Source organism: Ursus maritimus, unplaced genomic scaffold, assembly GCF_017311325.1.
Source record: "Ursus maritimus isolate PB19 unplaced genomic scaffold, ASM1731132v1 scaffold_24, whole genome shotgun sequence".
Taxonomy (NCBI): Eukaryota; Metazoa; Chordata; class Mammalia; order Carnivora; family Ursidae; genus Ursus; species Ursus maritimus.
In genome coordinates this window covers 30517088-30538991 of record NW_024424897.1, presented here as the reverse complement: position 1 = coordinate 30538991, position 21904 = coordinate 30517088, and the positions used below count along the sequence as shown (strand labels likewise).

The following is a 21904-nucleotide window of genomic DNA, read 5'->3' as shown; positions in this document are numbered from 1 at the left end:
AGTAAAGTAGGACTGGAAATTAAAATGAAACAAAACTGCATATTCTCCTGGTTGGTATGGAAAGAACTCGCCAGCTCTTTGAGTGTGTGCCCCGGGGCTCCGGCCTTCAGGGGCTGGACGCCGATGGGCCAGAGCCCAACCAGGGGGGAGGAAGGAAGGGTTTAAAAAGGGGGCGGGGAGGGGCAGCTTCACCGTTCTACACTTAGGTCTTGAAGGCCAGTGCGGACTGACAGTCTCGCCCGCACCCAGTGCCTTCCTGCGGGGAACTCCCCCAGCCCCGCGCTGCCTGCTCTGTTCTCCACCTGCCCCGCGGCTTTCCTCCTCCGCCGGGGGTGGGGGCGGGCGGGCAGAAACCGCCGCGGCTCATCGGGACAAACTGAGACCCCGAGCCGGCGCCCGCGCCCACCGGGCGGAGCCGTCGGGGCTCCCCGCGCGGCTGAGGGGCTCGGCGCGCGCCACGACCCCCGGCGCCCCGGGACCCCCCTCGCGGCCCGCCCCAAGCCGCCCCACCCCACGCCCATGTGACTTCCTGAAGGGCCGCGGGGCCCGCCCCTCCGCTGCTCAGTTTCATTTCCTCGCGGGCCTGGGGCGGTCGCGGGGCAGTGGCTGCCGCCGTTCCAGCGCGTCCCGTCGCGTCCCCAGGAGCGCCATGGCGGAGCTGGTCCCCCTGGCCGAGGAGCTGTCGTGCTCCATCTGCCTGGAGCCCTTCAAGGTGCCGGTCACCACCCCGTGTGGCCACAACTTCTGCAGCTCGTGCCTGGACGGGACGTGGGCCACCCAGGGCCCGCCGTATCTGTGCCCGCACTGCCGCGCCGTCTACCACGCGCGGCCGCAGCTGCGCAAGAACACGGTGCTGTGCGCGGTGGTGGAGCAGTTCCTGCAGGCGGAGCAGGCCCGGGCGGCGCCCCCGGCCCCCGACGGCTGGAAGCTGCCCGCCCGCACCCCCGCGTCCAGCCCGGCGGGCCAGGTGGCCTGTGACCACTGCCTGAAGGAGCCCGCCGTCAAGACGTGCCTGGTGTGCATGGCCTCCTTCTGCCAGGAGCACCTGCAGCCGCACTTCGACAGTCCCGCCTTCCGGGACCACCAGCTGCAGCCACCCGTCCAGGACCTGATGCGCCGCAAGTGCCCCCAGCACAACCGGCTGCGGGACTTCTTCTGCCCCCAGCACGACGAGTGCATCTGCCACATCTGCCTGGTGGAGCACAAGGCCTGCTCGCCCGCGTCCCTGAGCCAGGCCAGCGCCGACCTGGAGGTAGGGGTGGTGGGCGAGGGCACAGGGAGGCAGCCTGGGCCTGCTGGGTGGTGGAGAGGGAGCCACCGTGGGCATCCTGGCCCACTGCGGATGACCTGGGATAGGAGGATGGGCCTTGCTGGGTCTTGCTGGGCCTGAGAACCGGGGCAGGGGTGTCCCGGATGTCAGAATAGAAAGGGGCAAGGAGAACATATAGCCCTCCTCTGTCATCTGTGGTCCGCCCTCTTCCCCCTACTTCCTGTCTTACAGAGGGGACTGCTGAAGGCAGGTGAAGTCGCTTGCCTGAAGCCTAGTACTTGTCTGGTGGTGTTTAGTAGAGGGTTTCCAACATCAGATAGGAGCCCAGGAGGTTACCTGTGTTCCCTCATTAAATCTTGGCAGCACCCAAGACGTGGGTAGAATTAGGTCCATTTTACAGTTGAGGAAATGGTGGTGCCAAGAAGTTAATTTAGCCTGAGCTGACCTGGTAAGTGGCTAAGCAGGCATTGGGACCCCGGCTGGTTTGACTCTACAGATGGCTGCTTTTCCCCATGACCAGCCTGATATCCAAGTTCCTGGAACATGGGACATTCCTGGAGGCTTGAGGTCATGTGAACAAAAGCTTTTCGTGAGCCAGAGAGTTCTAATGAGCAGGGAGGATCGTTACGAGCAGAAGGGTGGGCAGAGTGCCAGCTATCTCTGGCTATGACCCACAGGCAGAGCCAAACTCTTGCACCATAGTGCCCTCTGCCCTGGCTGAGTGACTTTGAGCACAGCGTTTGGCCCCTGGGCCTGAGTCTTCATCAGTAAAGCGAGGAGCTGGGACCCTAAGGGGCCTTCCAGGTCTGTGATGATTTTAGTGGTGTGGGGGAAATCGTATCTTCCCTCGTGGACTCAAGGCAGAGGCTGAAAAGGTGTAATCGGACCACCTTTTTTGTATCAGCCTGAGCTCCAGCGCATGGCCTGATGGCCTGTAATTCTCGAGGCCCTGTCGTGGAGAACAAGGGCTGTCCTGTTGTCGAAGGAGATGGGAGGCCTGGCCAAGGTTTGCGGTGGCACCTGGACCAGCGTGCAGGCCTTGCTCCTGAACAGCCATAGCCCTTCCCGGGCCTGGCCTGCTTCTCCGTCGGAGCTGGGTCCCTCAGGACTTCCTCCCTGAGTCTCAGAGGCCAGACCTCAAAGCAGTGTCTGAGAGTTGACCTCTGAGGCACAACCATGTCAGGAGCGGCCACCTGCGTCTTCACCTGCCGTCCTAAAGAACCTGCCAAGCCTTTCGAGCCAGAAGCCCGGCGCTGCCCTGTATCAGCTGTGGTTTAGGGCAAGCCCCTGCAATTCCCTGAGCCTCCGCTTCCTCATCTGTAAAATGGGATTAACAGCATTCCCTCCCGATCTGCAAGGTGGTCAGGAGGCTCCAGGGCGATGAGCTTGGGAGGGCGTGGGAAGTGCTTCATAGGCGGGTCCCTGCGTCGGATGGCTGGTTGGCCCCGACCTGGGCTGGGTGTTGAGACCTGGGTTTGAATTCTGAGTCTGCTTACTCGCTGGGCGAGCGCTAAGCACTGCAGGGGTAATTTCTGGGCACCTGGAGTGGAAGAGCGCTTGCTGGGGTGGGGGCGTCAGGCTGCCCATATCTTCTTTGCCTCGGGGTACACGGGCCTGTCCCTGAGGACCAGGGCGGCCGGCTCCTGCCAAAAGGCTCTTCTGGAAGTTCTTATCCATGAAGGCAGAAGGCAAGTAGAGGCCGGAGGGTTCTTCTCAGCCTGGCCTGGAGCTGGAGTCTGCACCCAGCGTCCTCGTTTATCATGCACGCTTGGCTTTGTAATCCTTGTAACAGGCCTGACCTTGCCACCTCCCCGCTCCCCACCATTGTCCTGGCTTGCCAAGTCCTTTGATCAGCCTCCCCCTCTAACCCTGCTGCTGCTCCCTACTGGGACAGAGCCAGCCCCATCTGGGCAGTGCCCCAGCTGTGGGTGGCTGTCTTGGACAGTGGTGCGGGGTGGACTCGGGACTCTGTGCCTCCCACGTCCTCAGGGAGGACTCAAGTCCCGGAGCTGTGAACACATCCTCAGAACTTCAAAAAGTTCTCTACCCTCAGTGAGGGGATTGTTGCCCCTCAAAGTCCTTGGGCCACTTTCCTTTGTCTGGAGCCAGTAGTCTCCTCTCTCTGCCATCAGGAGACTGTCATATATGCATTTCATTAATGGTGGATAAAATTTTCCAAAACATAGCATTTTGGGGTGCACTGCTGGGAGCGGCTGTTGGAGGTGGAACCGTTGGCAGCCCCCGGGTGTTCTGAGTTCTCTTCCAGCTCTGGGACCTGTGAGTCCGGATCTGCCTTGGCTTGGACTTCTGTCCTTGGCCCACAGTTTGTCTTGGCCACTGTGAGGGCCCAGGTCAAAGGGCATTGTCACAGAGGTTGAATCTGAAACATCATCATAACTTGGGGTTTCAGGGTCAAGTTAGTATGGCCTTGGCTGCTTCCAGCCCTTATAGGTGACTGTCTTTGGGTTGTTCAAATCCAGATTCAAGGTCAGGTTTAGGACCTGAATATCTCTGGTGAAGTGGGAGAGGCAGGAAAGCGGAGGGGGCAGGCTGGAGGGTGTTGAGCCAGCTCGTTAGGGGAGGTAAATGTTGTTTCCTAGACATTTCTTGTGTACTCAGTGCTTTAATTATAACACGGAGACCTTGTAACACCAGTTAGCAGTGATGTGACTCTGTTCTTCGATGTCCTTGTTTATAAAGGACGGGTAACTCCCACCTCATAGCGTTGTTCTTAGCTTTCAGTAAGTTAGCACCTGCGAAGCGCCAGAGCGGTGCCTGGCTTGCAGTGCATGTAGGAGAAACCCTGGCTGGTATTATTCTGGTGCTGGGGTTTTTTTCCCTCCCCATGTCTATGCCCTGAGCAGGGAGGGAGGACACTCCCCATATTGATTCTGGAAATTTATAGAAATACTAGGAGGCCTCAGATGATATTATCTTCCTTCATGCGTAATCGGCCTTGGTTCCTGGAGGTGGCTAGGGACTTAGCAATTCTGAGTCACCTTAATTCAGTTTCAGGGATTGAGCTGTTGGGGGGCAGGGCTGCTGCTTGTTCATCCTTATTCCTAGTGTGTAGCCTGTGGAGGTCCCCACCCGTGGGGCCAAACAAATGAGCCTTGGACTTTGACTCTTGTCCCCATGCTTCCCCAAGGTTAACAGTGACTCTTCCAGCTGCCTTCCGGAATTGGCAGATGGTTCTGGGAGAGGACCCCCAGATTCCAGGCTTATCTCTCTGGATTGCCTTCTCCCAGTTCTTGGCTCTGTCAGCCTTCCCGGCTTGGTTAGCTCTCCATTGCTGGTGAAGCAGATTTTTCTTCCCAGCAGTTTGCTTTTCTGGTTGTTTGTGGTAGCTCGAATGACCTCATCTGCCATCACTGAAGCAACCATTCCAGCTTGTTCTTGGCTCTGTGTGCGCTCAGCCCCCTTGCTGACTTTCCTGCCTCTGTTTCATCGTCTGTAAAATGGGTGCGACTGAAGAAGCCGCTAATCATACAAGCTGACCGTTTAGTTTGCCCTTACTAAAATCCAGGCACTGTGCTGCGTTCTCACGTTGTTTCAGTCATTCTGCTACTGGCTCGGGAGGTGGAAACATTTGTATCTCTTTCTTGGCCGAGGACACAGGTGAGAGATGCTTGGACAGCTGGGAGCAGGGGCTGGCACCCTGGTCCATCTGTCTTCAAGTCCTATGCTCCTAACTTGTTTCTTGTACTGTTGCTCAAGCAGTTTGAAGGGAGGCGATAAAAATGAGAATGCTTCAAAAAGCTATGGGCAGGCAAGACGTGGGGTGGCAGAACCACCTGTGGGACAGATTCCAGGGGCAGTCCCTGGTGTGGGGGTGGGGGGAGGTGATTTCTCATGCTGGTTGTTTTCTCTGCAGACCAAGCTGAAGCATAAACTGACCATCATATACAGTCAGATCAACGGTGCGTCGAGGGCGCTCGAGGACGTGAGAGCCAGGCAGCGGGATGTCCGGGTGAGCAGCAGGGCTCCCACCGCCAGCCTCGGCCCGGGCTTGGGTTGGTTTCACGCCCGGTGTCGGGAATAGACATCCATCTTGCAAGACATCCAGAAAGCTATGTCCCCAGGAAAGATCCTTCGTAGGCCTAAACTGAAGACTGTCCACAAGCCCTGACCATGGTGCGGGAAGGACGGGGGCGATCACTAAAAATCAGGGCTGTAAAGTAGTAATAGAGGGGCGCCTGGCTGGCTCAGTTGGTAGAGCATGTGACTCTTGATCTCGGGGTTGTGAGTTCGAGCCCCACATTGGGCATAGAGCTTACTTAGATCGTGAGAAAAAAGTACTGATATAAAAAGCGGTCACGATTTAATGGAGAAAAAAAGCAGGAAGCAGAGTGTATACCCACTAGGTTACATCTGCTTATAAAAAGCAAGCGTGTTCGTTTTCTAGGGCTATCGTAACACATTACCACCAACTCAGCGTACAAGGACAGAAGCGCGTTCGCTCCCAGTACTGGAGGCCAGAAGTTCAGAATCAAAGGCAGGGCCGCCCTTCCAGGTTCTAGGGCAGAATCCTTCCTTGCCTCTTCCAGCTTCCGGTGGCTCAGGCGTTCCTAGGCTTGTGGCTGGTGTCATTCCAGCCCTGGCCTCTGTCTTCACATGGCCTCCTCCTCCGTGTCTTTTCTTCTGTCACTAATAAGGACATTTGTCATTGGATTTAGGGCCCACTTGGGTAATCCAGGATAATTTACTCTCCAGATTCCTACCTTAATTACATCTGCAAAGACTTTTGCTAAGTAACGTCACCTTTGCAGGTTCTGGAATCTGGACCTATCTTTGGGGGGAGAAGGGGGGTCGTTCAACCCATTACAGAAAGTGTAGGAGAAAAAGACTGGAAGGAAGTATAGTAACAGAATTATAGTACAAGCATTGGAGTGGTAGAATTAGAGATTTTGGGGGGTCTAGTTTTTATAAGTTTTATAAGGTTTTTTTTTTTTTAAAGATTTTATTTATTTATTCGACAGAGATAGAGACAGCCAGCGAGAAAGGGAACACAAGCAGGGGGAGTGGGAGAGGAAGAAGCAGGCTCATAGCAGAAGAGCCTGATGTGGGGCTCGATCCCAGAACGCCGGGATCACGCCCTGAGCCGAAGGCAGACGCCCAACCGCTGTGCCACCCAGGCGCCCCAAGTTTTATAAGGTTTTCAATATTATATATTGAAAGAATACATATATATAATATATATTTAAATATGTATTTTTATATTTTATATTTGATATATATTTAAATATATATATTTTTTAAGTTTATTTATTTAAGTAATCTCTACACCCCAAGATCAAGAGTTGCATGCTCGTCTGACTGAGCCAGCCAGGCGCCCCTAAAGGAATATATTGAAAGAAGATTTGAGCTTATACCCTCCTCTAGAGCGGCAGTGTCTGGTTTTATTGTGGCAGCTGCGGTGTGATTAGATGAAGTTCTGAGTTAGAATACCAGCTCTGTTACATGGTAGCCTGGGCTACTTGCCTCCTGCGGGCAGATCTCCGAGCCTCGGTTTTCCCAGCGGCACAACGGAGTCCCAACTTTTTCGTGACGGCTTAGGTGAGGGCATGTGCGGAAAGTGCATGTGCTGCTTGGAGGGGGCGGGCCAAACTGCTAACAGAGATTAGCCCCAACTCCCACACCAAATTCAGAGGCTTAAATAAAATAGAAGTTTCTTTTGCTCCCTTTGGCAGTTCAGTGCCAGACGCGAGCCGCCCAGACAAGCTCTGCTAGTCTCGGCTCCACGTGATCGTTGAGGATTCAGTCTGTCTTACTCCCCGACTACTGCAGGGGGTTTCTCACCCCTGGTTGAAGCTGGGCCGCCGTGACGTCTCTGCTCTCGCCTGCGGAGGGGACAGGGAAGAAGAGTATTGCTCATACCGCTTCTGCTCACGCTGCACCCCGTGGCCGAGTCTGGCTGCAGGGGAGGCTGGGGACGTCGTGTGTGGTGGGGCAGCCATGTGCCCTGGGAAACTCCAGGGTGTTCTCTTAACCGAGAGGAAGCCATTCTCTTTGTTCCTAAGCTTTATACAAAGGGCACCACGCCCTATGTCTTCTTCTGCACGTTGTTTTTTCCCCTCGTGGACATTTGTCCGTGCGTTGCCGCAGTTCATTAACTTTCATTACTATTTAATATTCTATCCTATGAATGATTTGCAGATTTGTATCTTATCGATACACATTTGGTTGTTCCCGGGGTTCTGCTAATTCAGCAGAGCATTCAGCAGAGCATTCTTGTGTCTGTCTCTGGGGCGGGCGTCTGAGTGTTTTTCCAGAGGATATTCCTGGGATCAGATTCACTAGACTTTGCCACATTCCCGTCCAGAGCAGTTGTGCCCATTTGTCCTCCCGCGGGGTACCGGTAAGAGTCTGGCGCTGCACATCTCACCAGCACTTGGTACCCAGGCTTCACTTTCTTGCCTGTCTGATGGGTGCCCCTGTGTCTTGGCCCTGTCAGGAGACAGCACATCAGAAGACAGAGCAGCTTCGACAGGAATACATGGAAATCAAGGCGCTCATCGACGCCGCAGAGGCCACCTCCACACGAAAGATAAAGGAAGAGGAGAAGAGGGTCAATACCAAGTTCGACAACATTTACCAGATCCTTCTCAAGAAGAAGAGTGAGATCCAGGCTCTGAAGGAGGAAGTTGAGCTTGCCCTGACCAAGGGGGACGAGTATGAGTTTCTGGAGGTAGGTCTCAACGAAGATGGTGGAACGCGCTTCCCGCCCGCCATTATGCTGTTGACGGCGGGGGCCGTGGGCCCGCCAGGAGTCGGGGCTGGAAGACGTGCCTGGAAGCAGCTCCGAGACACACGCCGGGTCCGTCCTCTGCGCTCCGTGACAGCTTACCACAAACTAGTGGTTTGGAAGAGCATTTGTGTGTTGTCTCACACTCCCCGCGGCTCGGGGGTCAGGACACGGCTAGGGGCTTTCCGTCTGAGGGCTGGCTGGGCCGCATTCCTTCTGGAACTGCGGCTCGTGGCAGAATTCAGTGCCCGTGGTGCAGGCCCGAGGGCCCCGCTCTCTCGCGGGCTGTCGGCTGAGGGCTGCTCTCGGTTCCCAGCGGCTGCTGCCGTTCCTTGGCACGTGGCCCTCTCTCGGCTTGCCAGCTACTTCTTCAAAGCCAGCAGAGAATTTCTCCCTCCAGGAAAGCCTGGTCCCTTTTTGTTTCTGCTTAGATTACTTAGATTATTGGTCTTCTCTCTCTCCTTTTTAAAAATTTTAATTAAGTAGGCTCCGCGCCCAACATGGGGCTTGAACTCACGGCCCCGAGATCAGAAGTCACATGCTCTACCAACCGAGCCAGCCAGGTGCCCCTCTTGTTTCTTTTTTTTTTTTTTTAACATTTTAATTCCAGTATCTAGTTAACATACAGTGTTATATTAGTTTTAGAATTCAGCAATTCCATATTATCACTCAGTGCTTGCCATGATAAGTGTGCTTTTAATCCCCATCACCTAGTTCCCCCATCCCACCACACCCCTCCTCTCTGGTAACCACCACTTTGTTCTCTAGAGTTAAGAGTCTGTTTGACTTTGTCTCTCTCTTTTTTCCCATTGCTTGTTTGTTTGGTTTGTTAAATTGCCACAAATGAGTGAAATCATGTGGTATTTGTCTTTCTCTGACTTATTTTGCTTAGCATGATACTCTCCAGATCCTTCCATGTTGTTGCAAATGGCAAGATTTCATTCTTTCTTGTAAGCCTGGTTCCTTTTAACGGCTCTTACCTAGTTAAGTCAGGCCCACCAGGATACTTACCTTTCTGATGAACTCAAAACCATCAGATTTGGGATCTTCATTATGTCTGCAGTATTTCCATACAAGGGAGCCGAATCACAGGAGTGCTATCCTACCATATTCACTGTCCTGCCCATACTCAGGGGGAGGATACTATACAGGGTGCGTACCCCAGGGCAGGTGGGCCTCTTGGGGGCCATCTTAGAATGTTGCCTACTGCATACGTTTCCACCCCCTTCCCTCCATGCCTCTTCCCCGTGGACCCTGGAAGTGTCTTTCTAAAGGCCCTGGGTGACCGGCCCTGTCTTTGCTAGCAGCCTCCTCTCTTGCTACCCACCCCCGGCCCATGCCCCGTGCTGTAAGCACGGCAGAGCACTCACCATTCCCCAGACACCCTGGGCATCGGATGGGACTGCCGTGGCTGACCTGCTCTGCCTAGGGAATCCTGTCCTTTCTCTGGGGCCGCTCCAGCTTCCCGCCATCTTCCTTGGGTCCCGTTATTCTGGCATTACTGGTGACCGAGCAGGTCACACTGCCTCTGCTGTAGCACTCAGAGGCGTGGATTTAGATGTGCTTGTTGTTGTACGTGTTCAGGCCGTCCACTGCTTCGGGAAGGCCTGCCCGTATTACCGCCCCCTTCTCCTGGCATGCAGCGGGTGTTCCGGTGAGCCCCATGGATGGGGCGGCGACACCTCAGAGGACCAGAGTCCTTGTTTAGGTCCTGGGGAGAGTACAGGAGTGACTGGGAACCTTCTCTTCTCCCTGCATGGACTTCTTTCCATGCCTGGGCTGGGCGCCAGTGACTTTCACCTCCGTGTTCCCTCCTGTTTGTTGGAGTAGCTGCCTAGAGCTTTCTGAGAAGGATTCTGAGTCCCTACCTGGGGCCTCTTGATGCCGTATAACCCGATTTTATCTCAAAGTGTGGGAGCCTCTGTCAGTGCCTTCCTTTTCACTGGCTGTGCCCTGGCTGAACCCTTTGCCCCCAGAGGCATCCCTGTCCAGTTTTAGAACGAGTGTTCAGAGGTCCTGGAGGGCCGGAGATGGTCCTGCATCTCCTGTACTTGGCCAGCCACAGGGGGAGGAGCGGGAGAGCCACGGGGGTCAGGAGATTCGTGTCCCAACTTTGTCCTGGCCACTAACTGGCAGAGTTCCTGGCAGGATGCCTGTTGTTTCTTTTTTCTTTCTTCTCTTCTCTTCTCTTCTCTTCTCTTCTCTTCTCTTCTCTTCTCCTCTCTTCTCTTCTTTCTTGTCTTGTTTTTTTTTGACACGTGTTATTTCTTGACTTCAGTTTCTCCATTGGTAGGTGAGTGGCCTCTGAGGGCCCTTCTAGATCCAGGCAGCTGTGACCAACAGTGGCATGTTAGCTCCCAGCAATCTCTGGCCTGTAATTTGAGAAGGCCGATCAGACACAGGGAAGCTCCTCCTGGGGTTCCTGAGGCCTGAGCCGGGGCCCTGGCTTCCCTGGAGCTGCTGAACTAACGCCCTGCCTTGTTTCAGAAAGGGATAAAAGTGCAGGGCATCTCCACAAAGCCAGTCTACGTCCCCAAGGTGGAGCTGAACCAGGAGCTGATAAAGGGTGTCTGCCAGGGCACCTCAGACCTCAAAGCCGAGCTGAAGCGGTTTATCAAGCAGTCCCAGGACAAGAAGCCCGAGGAACCCACCGGCTCAGGTGACCATTAGCAACCCCCATGCTCCCCAACTGGGACCTCTGGAATGGGAGGGGATGGGGGAGAGGGTCTTGATCCAGAGCACTGGGGCTTGAGTCGCAGGGGTCCGGACACATCAGCCCTCCACCTGGGAGGTAGCAGGGAATCCTCCTCAGTTGTAGCCACCCTTCCGAAAACGTTTCTGGGCGCCTCGATGTTAGCGACGGGACTTTCTGGACGGGCTGTTCTTGTGTGTGATCTTGAGGCTGGCTCTGATGGCTTTTGAATGGACTCTGGGTTCTCAGTGTATTTGGTGGGGAATGGCTAGTTTTGGGTCAGAGAAACCTGGCATTCCTCTCTGACACCCTCTTTCTTGCCCCCCCTGTATCCAAGCCACACAGATTTTCCTAAATTTCTCCTGACTCAGTCGGCCGGCCCCCCTGCCAGCTGCCACCTGCCTGCTTTCTGTTGCCCCCAGCTGCATGGCTTTCTAGATAGCCCTTTCACATCCACTCCTGCTGCAGCCAGAGAGAGCTTTTCAGGGTGCAAATCTGATCTCCTGGGACCATCTCCCCTCACTCTGTTCAGAGAATTTCCATTGCTTTTTGATTTCAGACCACACTCTTGACACTGTTCTACAAACCCTTGCCTGGTCAGGCCTTGTCCGTGTCACCAGCCCTGAAGTGCCCCCTCCTCCCACACATCTCTCTGCATGCAGTCCCTCGCATATGCTCAGCTTCCTGCCACAGGGCCTTTGTACGTGCCCTTCCCAATGCCCAGAAGGCTTAGACTCCACCATCCTCACTAGTTCACTCCTCTCACCCTTCAGAGATCAGTTGAAACATTGTATTTCTCAGCAAACCTCCTGTCACCACCACTCCCACTCCTCAGACTGGGTCCCAGGATCCTTATCATCCCTTGGGAGCCTTTGCACATCTGTCATATTGTTCTTCCCCCACTAGATTGCAGTCTCTGTGAGGGCAGGGGCTCTCCCCAGTGCCTAGCACAGAGCCTGGCACATAGTGACTCTTACTTACGGTGTAACCCTGGGGGAGGGGCTTGAGTTTCAGCGTGTTGAGCTGAGAGTCCTTGCAGAAGGGCCTCGGAAACAGGCATGGCATGCTGTATGTAGAAGGTACAGCTGTTGATGAATTGACCATGCATATTTGTTTTCCTGCTACATCAGTGATTGCTGGTCTGGGGAAGGGTGATGGAAAAACCAGAGAGAGAGGAACGAGGCCTCTTGGCCTCATCGCCACAAGCAAAGGGCTCATCCCCGTTGACACAGGAAGAACTGGAACCTCAGAGAGGCTTCAGAGGTCAGGGCGCTGGGGAGAAAACATTGACCCCAGCTACATTTTAAGCCTAAGAAAAGAGGGACACACGAAACTCATCTTTTTGTCACCTTGTTTCTCGCTCTTGTAAAGGACTGGAGAAGGAAAGTCAGTGGAAATCAGCTTTGTAAACCCTCTCTGCCCTGCCCCTGGCAAAGCCGGCCCTAGGGCTGCTTCGGAAGTGCGGCATGAACTAACCCCTTCTTCTTTGGCACAGGGAACCCCGGAGAGCATGGCCCAGCATCCACGCACAAACCCGTACAGTTCGTGAAAAAGGTCCTGAGTAAGTAACCCTGCTGCTGTTCCTGGGGCTCCCGCCAGCCCGTCCCACATGGCCGCAGGGGCCCGAGTGCTTCTGTAGATGAGTCTGGCCATGGCCCTAACCGAGTGGAGATGGACGGGCTGTCGCAGGGGCTCCCCTGGGGTGCTTAGGAGAACTGGCCCGTCGGCACTGGCTATGCGGCCGGCCTGGGCCGGCAAGGTTACCAACACCTGTGCGTCTTGAGAAATGTTTGCTGACACCCAAGTTTTGGCACTCGGGCAGAGCGCCCCCTGGAGGAGCCTGGCGATGGTCCAGGAGGAGCAGTGGCTCCCCATTGCCGGGAGCTCAGAGGGGGCCTGTGCCCTACACCTGCCGCACAGCCTGGGGTCCTCCCAGGATGCTGGTCCTGTGGGAGTGGGCGGGAGAGGAGGAGATGGGGCCAGAGGGAAGACAGCGTCTGGAAATACGACTCGAAAGTGGGATCTAGAGGGTCCTGTGGGGCTGAGTGGGGGCGGGCGGGGAAGCAGAGGTTGATAGGAGAGAGCAGGGTTTGTTTACTGGCAGGGATAAGATCCACAACACCCTGTTTCATTCCAGTGGTGGGGAAGGTGGCGGAGGGAACCCGAAATCTTTTAGGTCACTTAAACTTGAGTATGTTTCAGACTCACCAGGGATGTATAAAACCCAGGTTGCTGGGCCCCACATCCAGCCTGTCAGAGTCCGCAGGCTCTTGGGTGGGACCCAAGTTTGCATTGCCTCCAGATTCCCTGGCAGTGCTGATGCTGCTGGCTTGGGAGTCATTGCTTTAGCTAAACTCAGTTTTCATAGGCATACACTCCGGACAGTGTTTAAAAACTATTGTGATATTTGGCAAGCACATTTCTTTGCTGACTCCCTTTTTGTTCTTGTGGGGGTTTTTTTGTTTGTTTTTTTTTTTTTTTTTTAAGATTTTATTTATTTATTTGACAGAGACAGCCAGCGAGAGAGGGAACCCAAGCAGGGGGAGTGGGAGAGGAAGAAGCAGGCTCCTAGCGAAAGAGCCTGATGTGGGGCTCGATCCCAGAACGCCAGGATCACGCCCTGAGCTGAAGGCAGACGCTTAACCGCTGTGCCACCCAGGCGCCCCTGTTTTTTTTTTTTTTATAGAGATACACACTACACTAAAACGTGCAGATCTTAAATGTGCAGTAATATGAATTTTGGTAAGCGTGTATGTGTGTTACCATTACCCAAATCCAGTTAAAGAATTACCCCAGAAAATTCCTTCATGCTCCTCATTTTCCGTCCCAGCCCCCAAAACTGCTGATGCAGGTTTCTGTCACCATAGATTCATTTGCTTGTTTTCAGGGAAACATCCTGGCTTTATTTGTATGGGTCACATTCATGCAAATGATTATTATTACGGTGGTTTTTTTAAAAAAGATTTTATTTATTTATTTGAGAGAGCGAGAGAGTGTAAGAGCATGAGCGGGGGAGGGACAGAGGCAGAGGGAGAGGGAGAAGCAGACTCTGCGATGAGCAGTGAGCCCGACTTGGGGCTCGATCCCAGGACCCTGAGATCAGGACCTGAGCCGAAGGCAGAGAGTTAACTGACTGAGCCACCCCGGCGCCCCTATTATGGTGTTTTCAAAGTGTCATTGTGCTGTGCTTGACAATATCTTAATTCAGAAAATTTTCTCTTTCAGAGGAAGAAAAGAAATCCAAGAAACCTCGTAAGTTATGCATTTGTGCCTCTTGTTTCTTGAGATTGCCCAAGTGTGGAACTAAATGCCGGCCGCAAAGGCTGACCTCTCTGGTCGGGGTTCTGTGATGGGGCCCGAGTTCTGTGATTCTGATCTATCATGGCAGGCGGGCCTGGGGTCGGGGGTGAGCCCAAGGGCACGTGAGTGAGACGAACAATGAGCGCAGCCCTGTCTGGACGCGGCTGTCTTGCTCCGACGGCCCAGGTGTGTGTTTGCGGAAACACCTCTGAAAGATCAGTGTGGAGGGGAGGACAGACCATCTGGTCACTATGTCATGTGTCCAGTTCATGTTTCTCCTCCTCATCCCCAGCCTCTGCCTCTGCCACCAAGATGCCCACCTTCGGAGCCCCGGAGCAGTCACCGGGTCTAAAACAACCCGGCGTGGAGAGTGAGTTATTGTGGGCAGGGGGCAGTGTGGGATGTCCACGCTGAGTTTGTTCTGAAAACCGCTCTCTGTGTCCTCACCCAGATGTAGGCAAAGCCACCACCACGCAGCCGGATGCGGTGGCCGTCAAAGCCAAGGTGCTGGAGACCTTCTTAGCCAAGTCCAGGCCCGAGCTCCTGGAGTGTGAGTAGCGGGCACTCTGAGGAGCGATCCCGTTTGCTCTCGGGCCCTCCTGTGTAGCTCTGCTCACATCTTTGCCCTCGCCTCTGTCTGGCGGTCCAGCTTGGTTCCCCCTTCCCCTTCTTAGCCACTGGCCTGTCCCCCTCCACGTTGCCGCAGCCTCACTCGCTTCCCCCACACCCCGCCTCGCCAGCGCAGACTCCATAGGTGGTACTTTGAACACCCAGCCCTGTGTGAGCCCAGCTTGCCCCTTTCTCTGGGCTCGCACCTGCAGCCCACCGCTGTGCCTCGGGCATCACTGGGGGCCCACTGCCAGCACTCCGGCTCCAGTTTTCTCCTCGGCTCCGCAGCCATTCCAGAACTTTCCCACTTGCCATAACCAGTCTCCTCCCTGTCCCACCCAACCTCCTCCGCTTCACAGAGAAGAGGGGCCCCTCGTCCTCTTGTTACTGCCATCTCTCCTGCATCTCCACCTGCCCTCTCCTGCCCCCTCCCCAGCATCAGTCCCGCTCCTCCTGCTCTGTCTGCACTCATGCTCTCATTTAGGCCTTCCACCCGCACCTCTTCACCCTCACCGGCTCTCCTGGAGCCTGCCCCTGCACAGCATGTTTAAATTCCCCTCATCGTGAAAGCAAAAGCAAAAGCAAAGCAAACAAAGGAACACAAAAGCGGCCAATGCAAAAAGCCTCCCTTTCACCTGAATACTGGTGAAAAATACAAATTTCTGGGCCCCGGGCCAGGGCTGCAAGATCTGGCTACAGTGGACCAGCGCAGAAAGCCGTGTGGTAATCTCATTTCCCCCGTGATCCTTTTGAGGGAAGTCAGAAAAATACAGCCACCTTCCTGTGGCTGCGTGTCAGAACCCCCGGGGAGCTTGACCCCCTTCCCGCTGCTAGCTGCACGTCTCTGTGTTGCCGAAAGCCCCCTGGGCTTGTGGAGGGGCGGGAGCCGCGAGTCTGGCCTCTGTCCCTGCCCTCCAGTGGGCCAGCTCTGGCTGAGGCTGGCGGCAGCCTCCGTGCAGCTACACGTCGAGGACACCTTTCAGCCTTCAGTTGGCTGGACCTCTCAGCGGCATTCATCCCTCTAGAAGGGAACACTCCCTCTGTCCGCAGTCTTTGTGCTCCCCCTGGGCACCACCTGCTCCTCTGGGCTTCCTTCTTCTTCTTCTTCTTCTTCTTCTTCTTCTTCTTTTTTTTTTTTAGATTTTATTTATTTGTTTGACACAGAGACAGCCAGCGGGAGAGGGAGCACAAGCAGGGGGAGTGGGAGAGGAAGAAGCAGGCTCCCAGCGGAGGAGCCTGATGTGGGGCTCGATCCCATAACGCCGGGATCACGCCCTGAGCCGAAGGCAGACGCTTAACCGCTGTGCCACCCAGGCGCCCCGTGGGTGCTCCTTCTTAAGCACCTTTGTGAGCCTGTCCTCCCTTGACCGCCTGGAAGTGGTTGGCGTTCCTTCGTCAGCACCGGCTCTAGGCTCTTCCAGCTCTGGCTCTTCCTGTTTCCCATCGGCACCCTCGAGCTCACGCAGGCATCCGCACGCCCTTGGATGCGGTAGCCGAGACCTCCCGCTGCAGCGCACGCCCCCGGCCCTCCTTCCTCTGCAGCTGCGGTGGCCCGGGCTGTCTCAGGGCCTGCCTCCGCGGAGCTTCGGGCTGTTCCCGCCCCCGTGCAAGAGCCAGGCCTGGTGCTGGCCAGAGCTGAGTGCCGCAGGGCGGCTGGTGGCACGCTGAGCCATGTGTTTCTGGAGCCCTAGGCTCCGTGAGAGCAGCCACGTGAGCAAAGAGAGGGAATTCTAGCAATGCAGGACCTTAGAGAACGTTTTCCGTCCTCCGTTCATTTTGCCCTGGAGGGAGGGGGAACCTCAGGCCTCCGTGAAAAGCATCCTGCCCTGAGCCACCTAGCAAGGGAGTGGCAGGCAGTGGTGAAAACCCCAGTCTCTTGGTTCCACGTTCTCAAGCTAGGGATTTCCCTTCTGTCGGGCTGCCTGGAGACCTGTCTCTCACAGGGCAGGGTCTCCTGGGACGGGAGGGGAGAGATGGGTGTGTCCGGGGAAGGAGGCTGAGCATAAAGACAACACCCAGCTGAGCCCAGTCTTCAGATCTCCTGGAGCTGGTTGAAGTGTGGCAGGAAGGGTAGGGAGGCCATGAGAGTGTCCCAACCAGGAATAATATTTAGGTAATTGCTGTGTTTGGCTCCCTTCTGCCCACCAAGTAGTCTAGACCCTTTAGCTCTCTGCTCTGTGGCCCTGACCTGTCTCCCTTCTCCTGCTAGGGCCTCTCTCCCAGCTGCCCTACCTTCCCTGGTCACAGCACATGCCCACCATCCTTGTGACTCCAAGCTTTGCTCTCGCTGTCCCCTCTGCCCAGAATAGACTTGCCCCACTCTGCTTGCTTTTTAATTTTTCTAAGCTTCCTGTTGCTTGGATCAGATTCCAGCCTACCTGCTAAATGTTCCCCTGTGCTCTCCGCACCCTTCAAGTAGAGCCACTAGTCCCTAGAGCAGTGTGCCCACCGTTTAGCAGAGTGCGGCCTCACAGTGTTGTCACTGATGGGCTTGCCTTGCCATGAGGTCAGGTACCATGTCTGGTCAGAGTTGTGTGTCTTGCCCAGAATCAGGTGCTTGGTAAATGGGTTTGAGTGGACGAATAGACAGATGGGTGACTGATAGATGGACAGTTGGCTGGGTTGCTGGATAGACAGATGGACACATGTCTAGCTGGCTGAACAGAAGGGATGGATGGACGTGTGTATGGATGACGGATGGATGGAGATATGGATGGAGATACGGATCTGTGGGTGGGTAGATAGATGGTTAGGTGGAAGGATGGACGGATGGATAAAATGAAGAAGGACTATTGGTTGGGGAAAGGCTTAGACATGAGAGCGCTTCGGGCTCCTTGTAATCGATCCCTTGGGTGATGCTTGCTTAGATGCCGTTAAATTCAGCCTGGACTACAACACCGCGCACAACAAGGTGGCCCTGTCGGAGAACTACACTGTCGCTTCTGTGGCCGACGCACCGCTGACCTACCAGCCGCATCCCAAGAGGTTCACGTACTGCTCCCAGGTGCTGGGCCTGCACTGCTACAAGAAGGGCATCCACTACTGGGAGGTGGAGCTGCAGAGGAACAACTTCTGCGGGGTGGGCGTCTGCTACGGCAGCATGCCGCGCCAGGGCCCCGAGAGCCGCCTCGGCCGCAACAGTGCCTCGTGGTGCGTGGAGTGGTTCAACACCAAGATCTCTGCGTGGCACAGCAACGTGGAGAAGACGCTGCCCCCCACCAAGGCCACGCGGGTCGGCGTGCTTCTCAACTGCGACCATGGCTTTGTCCTCTTCTTCGCCGTCGCCGACAAGGTCCACCTGATGTACAAGTTCAAGGTGGACTTCACAGAAGCGCTGTACCCCGCCTTCTGGGTGTTCTCCGCCGGAGCCATGCTGTCCATCTGCTCCTACGAGTAGGTGGGCCCAGGCCGCGGCCACGGAGCCGCCGGCCGACCGCTCCGCGAGCCTCCTGAGACTCCCAAGCGTTGAGAGTGTGGGAAGGGACCTGGTGGAAGGCGGAGGGCCGGGGGATGGGGTACAAGGAGAGATCTGGCCGGGGGAAGGGGTGGGGGTGATGGCGTGGTGGACCAGGAAGCACGTCCACCTCCTGGTGCCCGTCAGGGCAGGGTGACCGCCTCCTCCTTGCTCTGGTAGGTGTCCAGGTGCTGGCACCGGACGGGGCTTTGGGGTACCCTTTCCTCCGGGAGGGAGTCTGTAGCCGCAACACGCTCTTTCTCAGGCGACGTGGTATAAGTGCCTTTGCTCTCTGGAGCTTTTGATGATTCTCTATAGGGCTATTCAACTCAATAGATTTAAAAAAAATTCCAAAGTAATTGAATTTCAATATTATTCACCCAACACCCTCCCCCCCCCAACATGTGGGGATTTGGGTGTGTGCTCAGACTCCTGGTTATTTTCTGTCCTTAAGAGAAACTACCCATGGCAGGTCTCCACCCAGATCAGAGTTTCTGGAAGAAGTGTGTCCTCTCCCTCCATTGGAAAATAGCCCTGCTCCCCTTCCTCTCCTCGTACCTGACACCCCGCCGATGGTTTTCCAAATGTTTAATGCAACAGGAAGCTTTTCAGGCTAAGGTTCTGAACCATGATCTGAGTCAGCCTTTGTGGAATTTGTGATTCAAGGTCAAGGTGACCCAGGTCCCACAGATGCAAACCCCTCCCATTCCCACTCTCGGCAGACATTCTTTGGCTGTACCCACAGAGCCTCGTGGGAGGCCTGCTTCCCATAGCGTAGGCTTTGGGGCAAGGAACTCCACAGGGCAAGAGCGACCCTGCTCTGGCTTGACGGCGTGATGTTTTGCTCTTAGTAGAGTGTCGTCTTGCCTTCTTACTGATAGCCGGGCTCAGTGATCGCCTCTGCTCCCCAGGACTGTGAGATCCTGGGCTGGCTGGTGGAGCTACCTCGGTGGCCAGCACAGTCCGAGTGGACAGCTGGGCTTGATCTCTGTAGCCTGTAATCACGCGAACAGGTCATGCGGGGCTGCCTCGGGGACCATGCTAGCTCACCTGCTAGGGTGACTACCTATGGCCCAAAGCGTCTTCTAGCAGATCCCTGGGAAGCGGCAGCATTCCTGTTTACCCCTGGCCGCCGGCTGCACGCCCCGTGCTGGCCCGCATGGGTGTCAGATACCTGTCACTGGCTCTAGCCCCTTCTCTTTTCCTCCTTTGAACCAATTCCAGATGTGGGGATTGACCAGGCCACGGGGGCACAGAGACTTTAATTAAGGGCCAGGGAGAGAACGCGACACAGGGCTCGAGCACAAGGGGCTAACTTTCCTGCAGTGCTTCTGTGCAGTGAAAATAACCCCAGTCTGCGAAAGGGGAGGAGGGAATGGATTGCCAGAATTTCCTGAGCTCCTTGTCTCCTGATGTTGTCAGGATGTAAATTCCCAATCCAGAAGTGGGAGGAATTTAGCCTCCTGTTGGTGAAACGAATCCTGCTCTGGACTTTCCTAAGAGGGGGAGCTCGGATCAGGCTCTTTGTGGTATAAAAAAGGGGTCACCATTGGGGGCATGGGGACCCCAGACCTCTCCTATGAATATTTGAGAATGTAACACATCTTTGGCCTTGCTCTGGAATTCCGGGGCACTCCAATCAGGCCCGGAGCACCGGAAATTCCTGACAGAGGTGTTCTGTGTCCTCTCCCGGCAAGGACTTTCACTTCCTTGGGAGGGAGATGATCTTTGTAGGGAGGAGATCCCTGCAGTAGCCAAGATGTGGTTTTTTAAAAAGTCTTCTTCCTTTGATCCTGGGAAGAAGAGTTCTTTGGTGATTCTTCTCTGCTGTTGGCCCAGGTCAAAGCATCTTCATTGATCTTCTGAAACAAAAGCCTTGTCTGAAGCCAATTCCTCCTTGGAAACAGCTGGGCTGAGAGGAGGAGAATGCCGAAGACGAATCTGGGGGTCCCGCCGTGGCTGTCTTCTGCCGAGCTGAGGGCAACAGAGCGCTCTTCGCCCGGGGTCAGACAGCTCAGGACAGGGAAGCACGGATCCCCCCGTGCATGAGAGAGGCAAGTAGGTAGCCCAAGCTGAGCTCCGTGCAAGGTGCTCTGGAGATGGAAGCCCTTGCTGTCTCGAGCCATTCTGTTTGCAGTGGTGAGACGGTAGCATTCCCTCGCCCCTGCCCCACACAGAGTCCTCGAGGTTGGGGCAACTTTGTATTCATCTGACTTCTCCTTTCGCAAGTAAGTCAGATGAGGAGGTCTTGGGTTCCTCCGCTTGCTACTCTTTCCATCCCATCATGGAGGAGACGCCCCCTGGTGCCCTGGGGAAGAGTCAGAAATCCCCAGAAACAAACATAAAACTACTACCCCAGACGCAGGTATCAGGGACTGACTCGGCCACTCTGGCATGAGCAGGTCAGGGTCAGGGATTTGTATTATTCAAGACCGGCCGGTGCCTCTGTTTTCATTACTCTGAAATGGATCTGTGATCTGTAACTAATAATGCGATGTCATCACTTTATCCCCCCCATATTGATTTTAGTTAATTCGGAATATTCGAGCTATTATTTCATGGGCTGATTTTTTAAAGGAGTCGATTTTTCAGGACACAATTAGGGCTGTAGGCACGGATCTTTTGAAAACCCACGAGAACGACTAGGGCTGAGGCTGGTTGACAAGCCTTAGACTCTGTGAATGTAACAAAGCAGCATCTGGTACTTCTCCCATCCCGGACATTGTATGCAGTGTCTACACACGCTGAAAAGTATTGCATTTTCTAAGTTCTCTGAGTTCTTGTTAATTTTTTAAAAGAAGTTCTCATGAATTCTTGAGCCCGAGGGTGGTCATATGCCACAGATGGGATGTTTGTGTTGCTTCAAAAATCATACGTTGAAACCTAACACCCAATAAGGGGTGGAGAGATTAGGTCATGAAAGCGGAGCCCTCGGGAATGAGATGAGTGCCCCTGTAAAGAGACCCCCCCCCCAGAGCTCCCTCACCCCTTCTGCCATGTGGGGCCCTAGCAAGAAGACGGGTGTCTGAATCAGGAAGCAGTTCCTCACCACACTTCGAATCAACGAGCACTGGATGTTGGCTGGATCCTCCAGCCTTCAGAACTGTGAGAAATAAATGTGTGTGATTTAAGCCACCCCATTTCTGGTGTTTTTTGCCATAGCACTTCAGACTAAGACACCTCAGGAGCTGCAAAACTGAATAAAGGAAACCTTCCTTAAAATGGGGGGGGGGCACCTGGATGGCTCAGTCCAACTCTTGGTTTCAGCTCAGGTCATGATCTCAGGGTCGTGAGTTTGAACCCTGCCTCGGGCTCCACACTCAGCGTGGAGTCTGCTTCTCCCTCTCCTTCTGCTGCTTCCCGAACCGCTCATACATGCTCTCTCTCTCTCTCATAAATAAATAAAATCTTAAAAAAAAAATGGAGTTGGGAGGCTGGCAGGGGGAGCTCTCAGGCTATACCACTCCTTGCAGCCCTTTGCAGACCCAATGGGAAGAGAGTACCTTGCATCCCCAGCAGGAAGAAGCCTACACTTCACCACCCCAGCAGGAGGGGTGGTAACTTTACTGCCCTCCCCCGGCAACAGCCCAGCCAACGAGAGGCTGTTACAACTCAGCCAGTGAAAAGCCACTACACCTGGAACTCCCAGTTTACTCCAACAGACTTTTCGTTCATAACAGCCCTCCCAGCTACCCCCGTTTCCTCTATAAAAGTGTTCCTCCCCTTTGTTCTCAGGACTTGGGTGTGGTTTTGCCATGACTTGCATGTCCCTAATTGCAATTCTCTGCTATTCCTGAATAAATCTATTTTTGCTGGTGATATAACTCTCATTTT

General features: G+C 54.8%; 1 protein-coding gene across 1 annotated transcript; it reads left to right on the top strand.

Annotated features, from left to right (window-relative positions):
• The first annotated feature begins 569 nt into the window (after positions 1-569).
• TRIM25 (tripartite motif containing 25) lies at positions 570-21205 on the top strand. The gene is made up of 9 exons (XM_008695618.2): positions 570-1252; positions 5145-5240; positions 7725-7958; positions 10503-10674; positions 12203-12268; positions 13933-13959; positions 14300-14377; positions 14459-14557; positions 17484-21205. The coding sequence occupies exons 1-9, from the start codon at positions 650-652 to the stop codon at positions 18011-18013; spliced, it is 1905 nt and encodes a 634-aa protein (XP_008693840.2). The 5' UTR covers positions 570-649; the 3' UTR covers positions 18014-21205.
• Positions 21206-21904: the final 699 nt, after the last annotated feature.

Coding starts and splice junctions, on each gene's coding strand:
- TRIM25 (XM_008695618.2), top strand. CDS start 650: ATGGCGGAGCTGGTCCCCCTGGCCGAGGAGCTGTCGTGCTCCATCTGC. Junction 7,959..10,502: donor ACGAGTATGAGTTTCTGGAG/GTAGGTCTCAAC, acceptor GCCTTGTTTCAG/AAAGGGATAAAAGTGCAGGG. Junction 14,558..17,483: donor CAGGCCCGAGCTCCTGGAGT/GTGAGTAGCGGG, acceptor ATGCTTGCTTAG/ATGCCGTTAAATTCAGCCTG.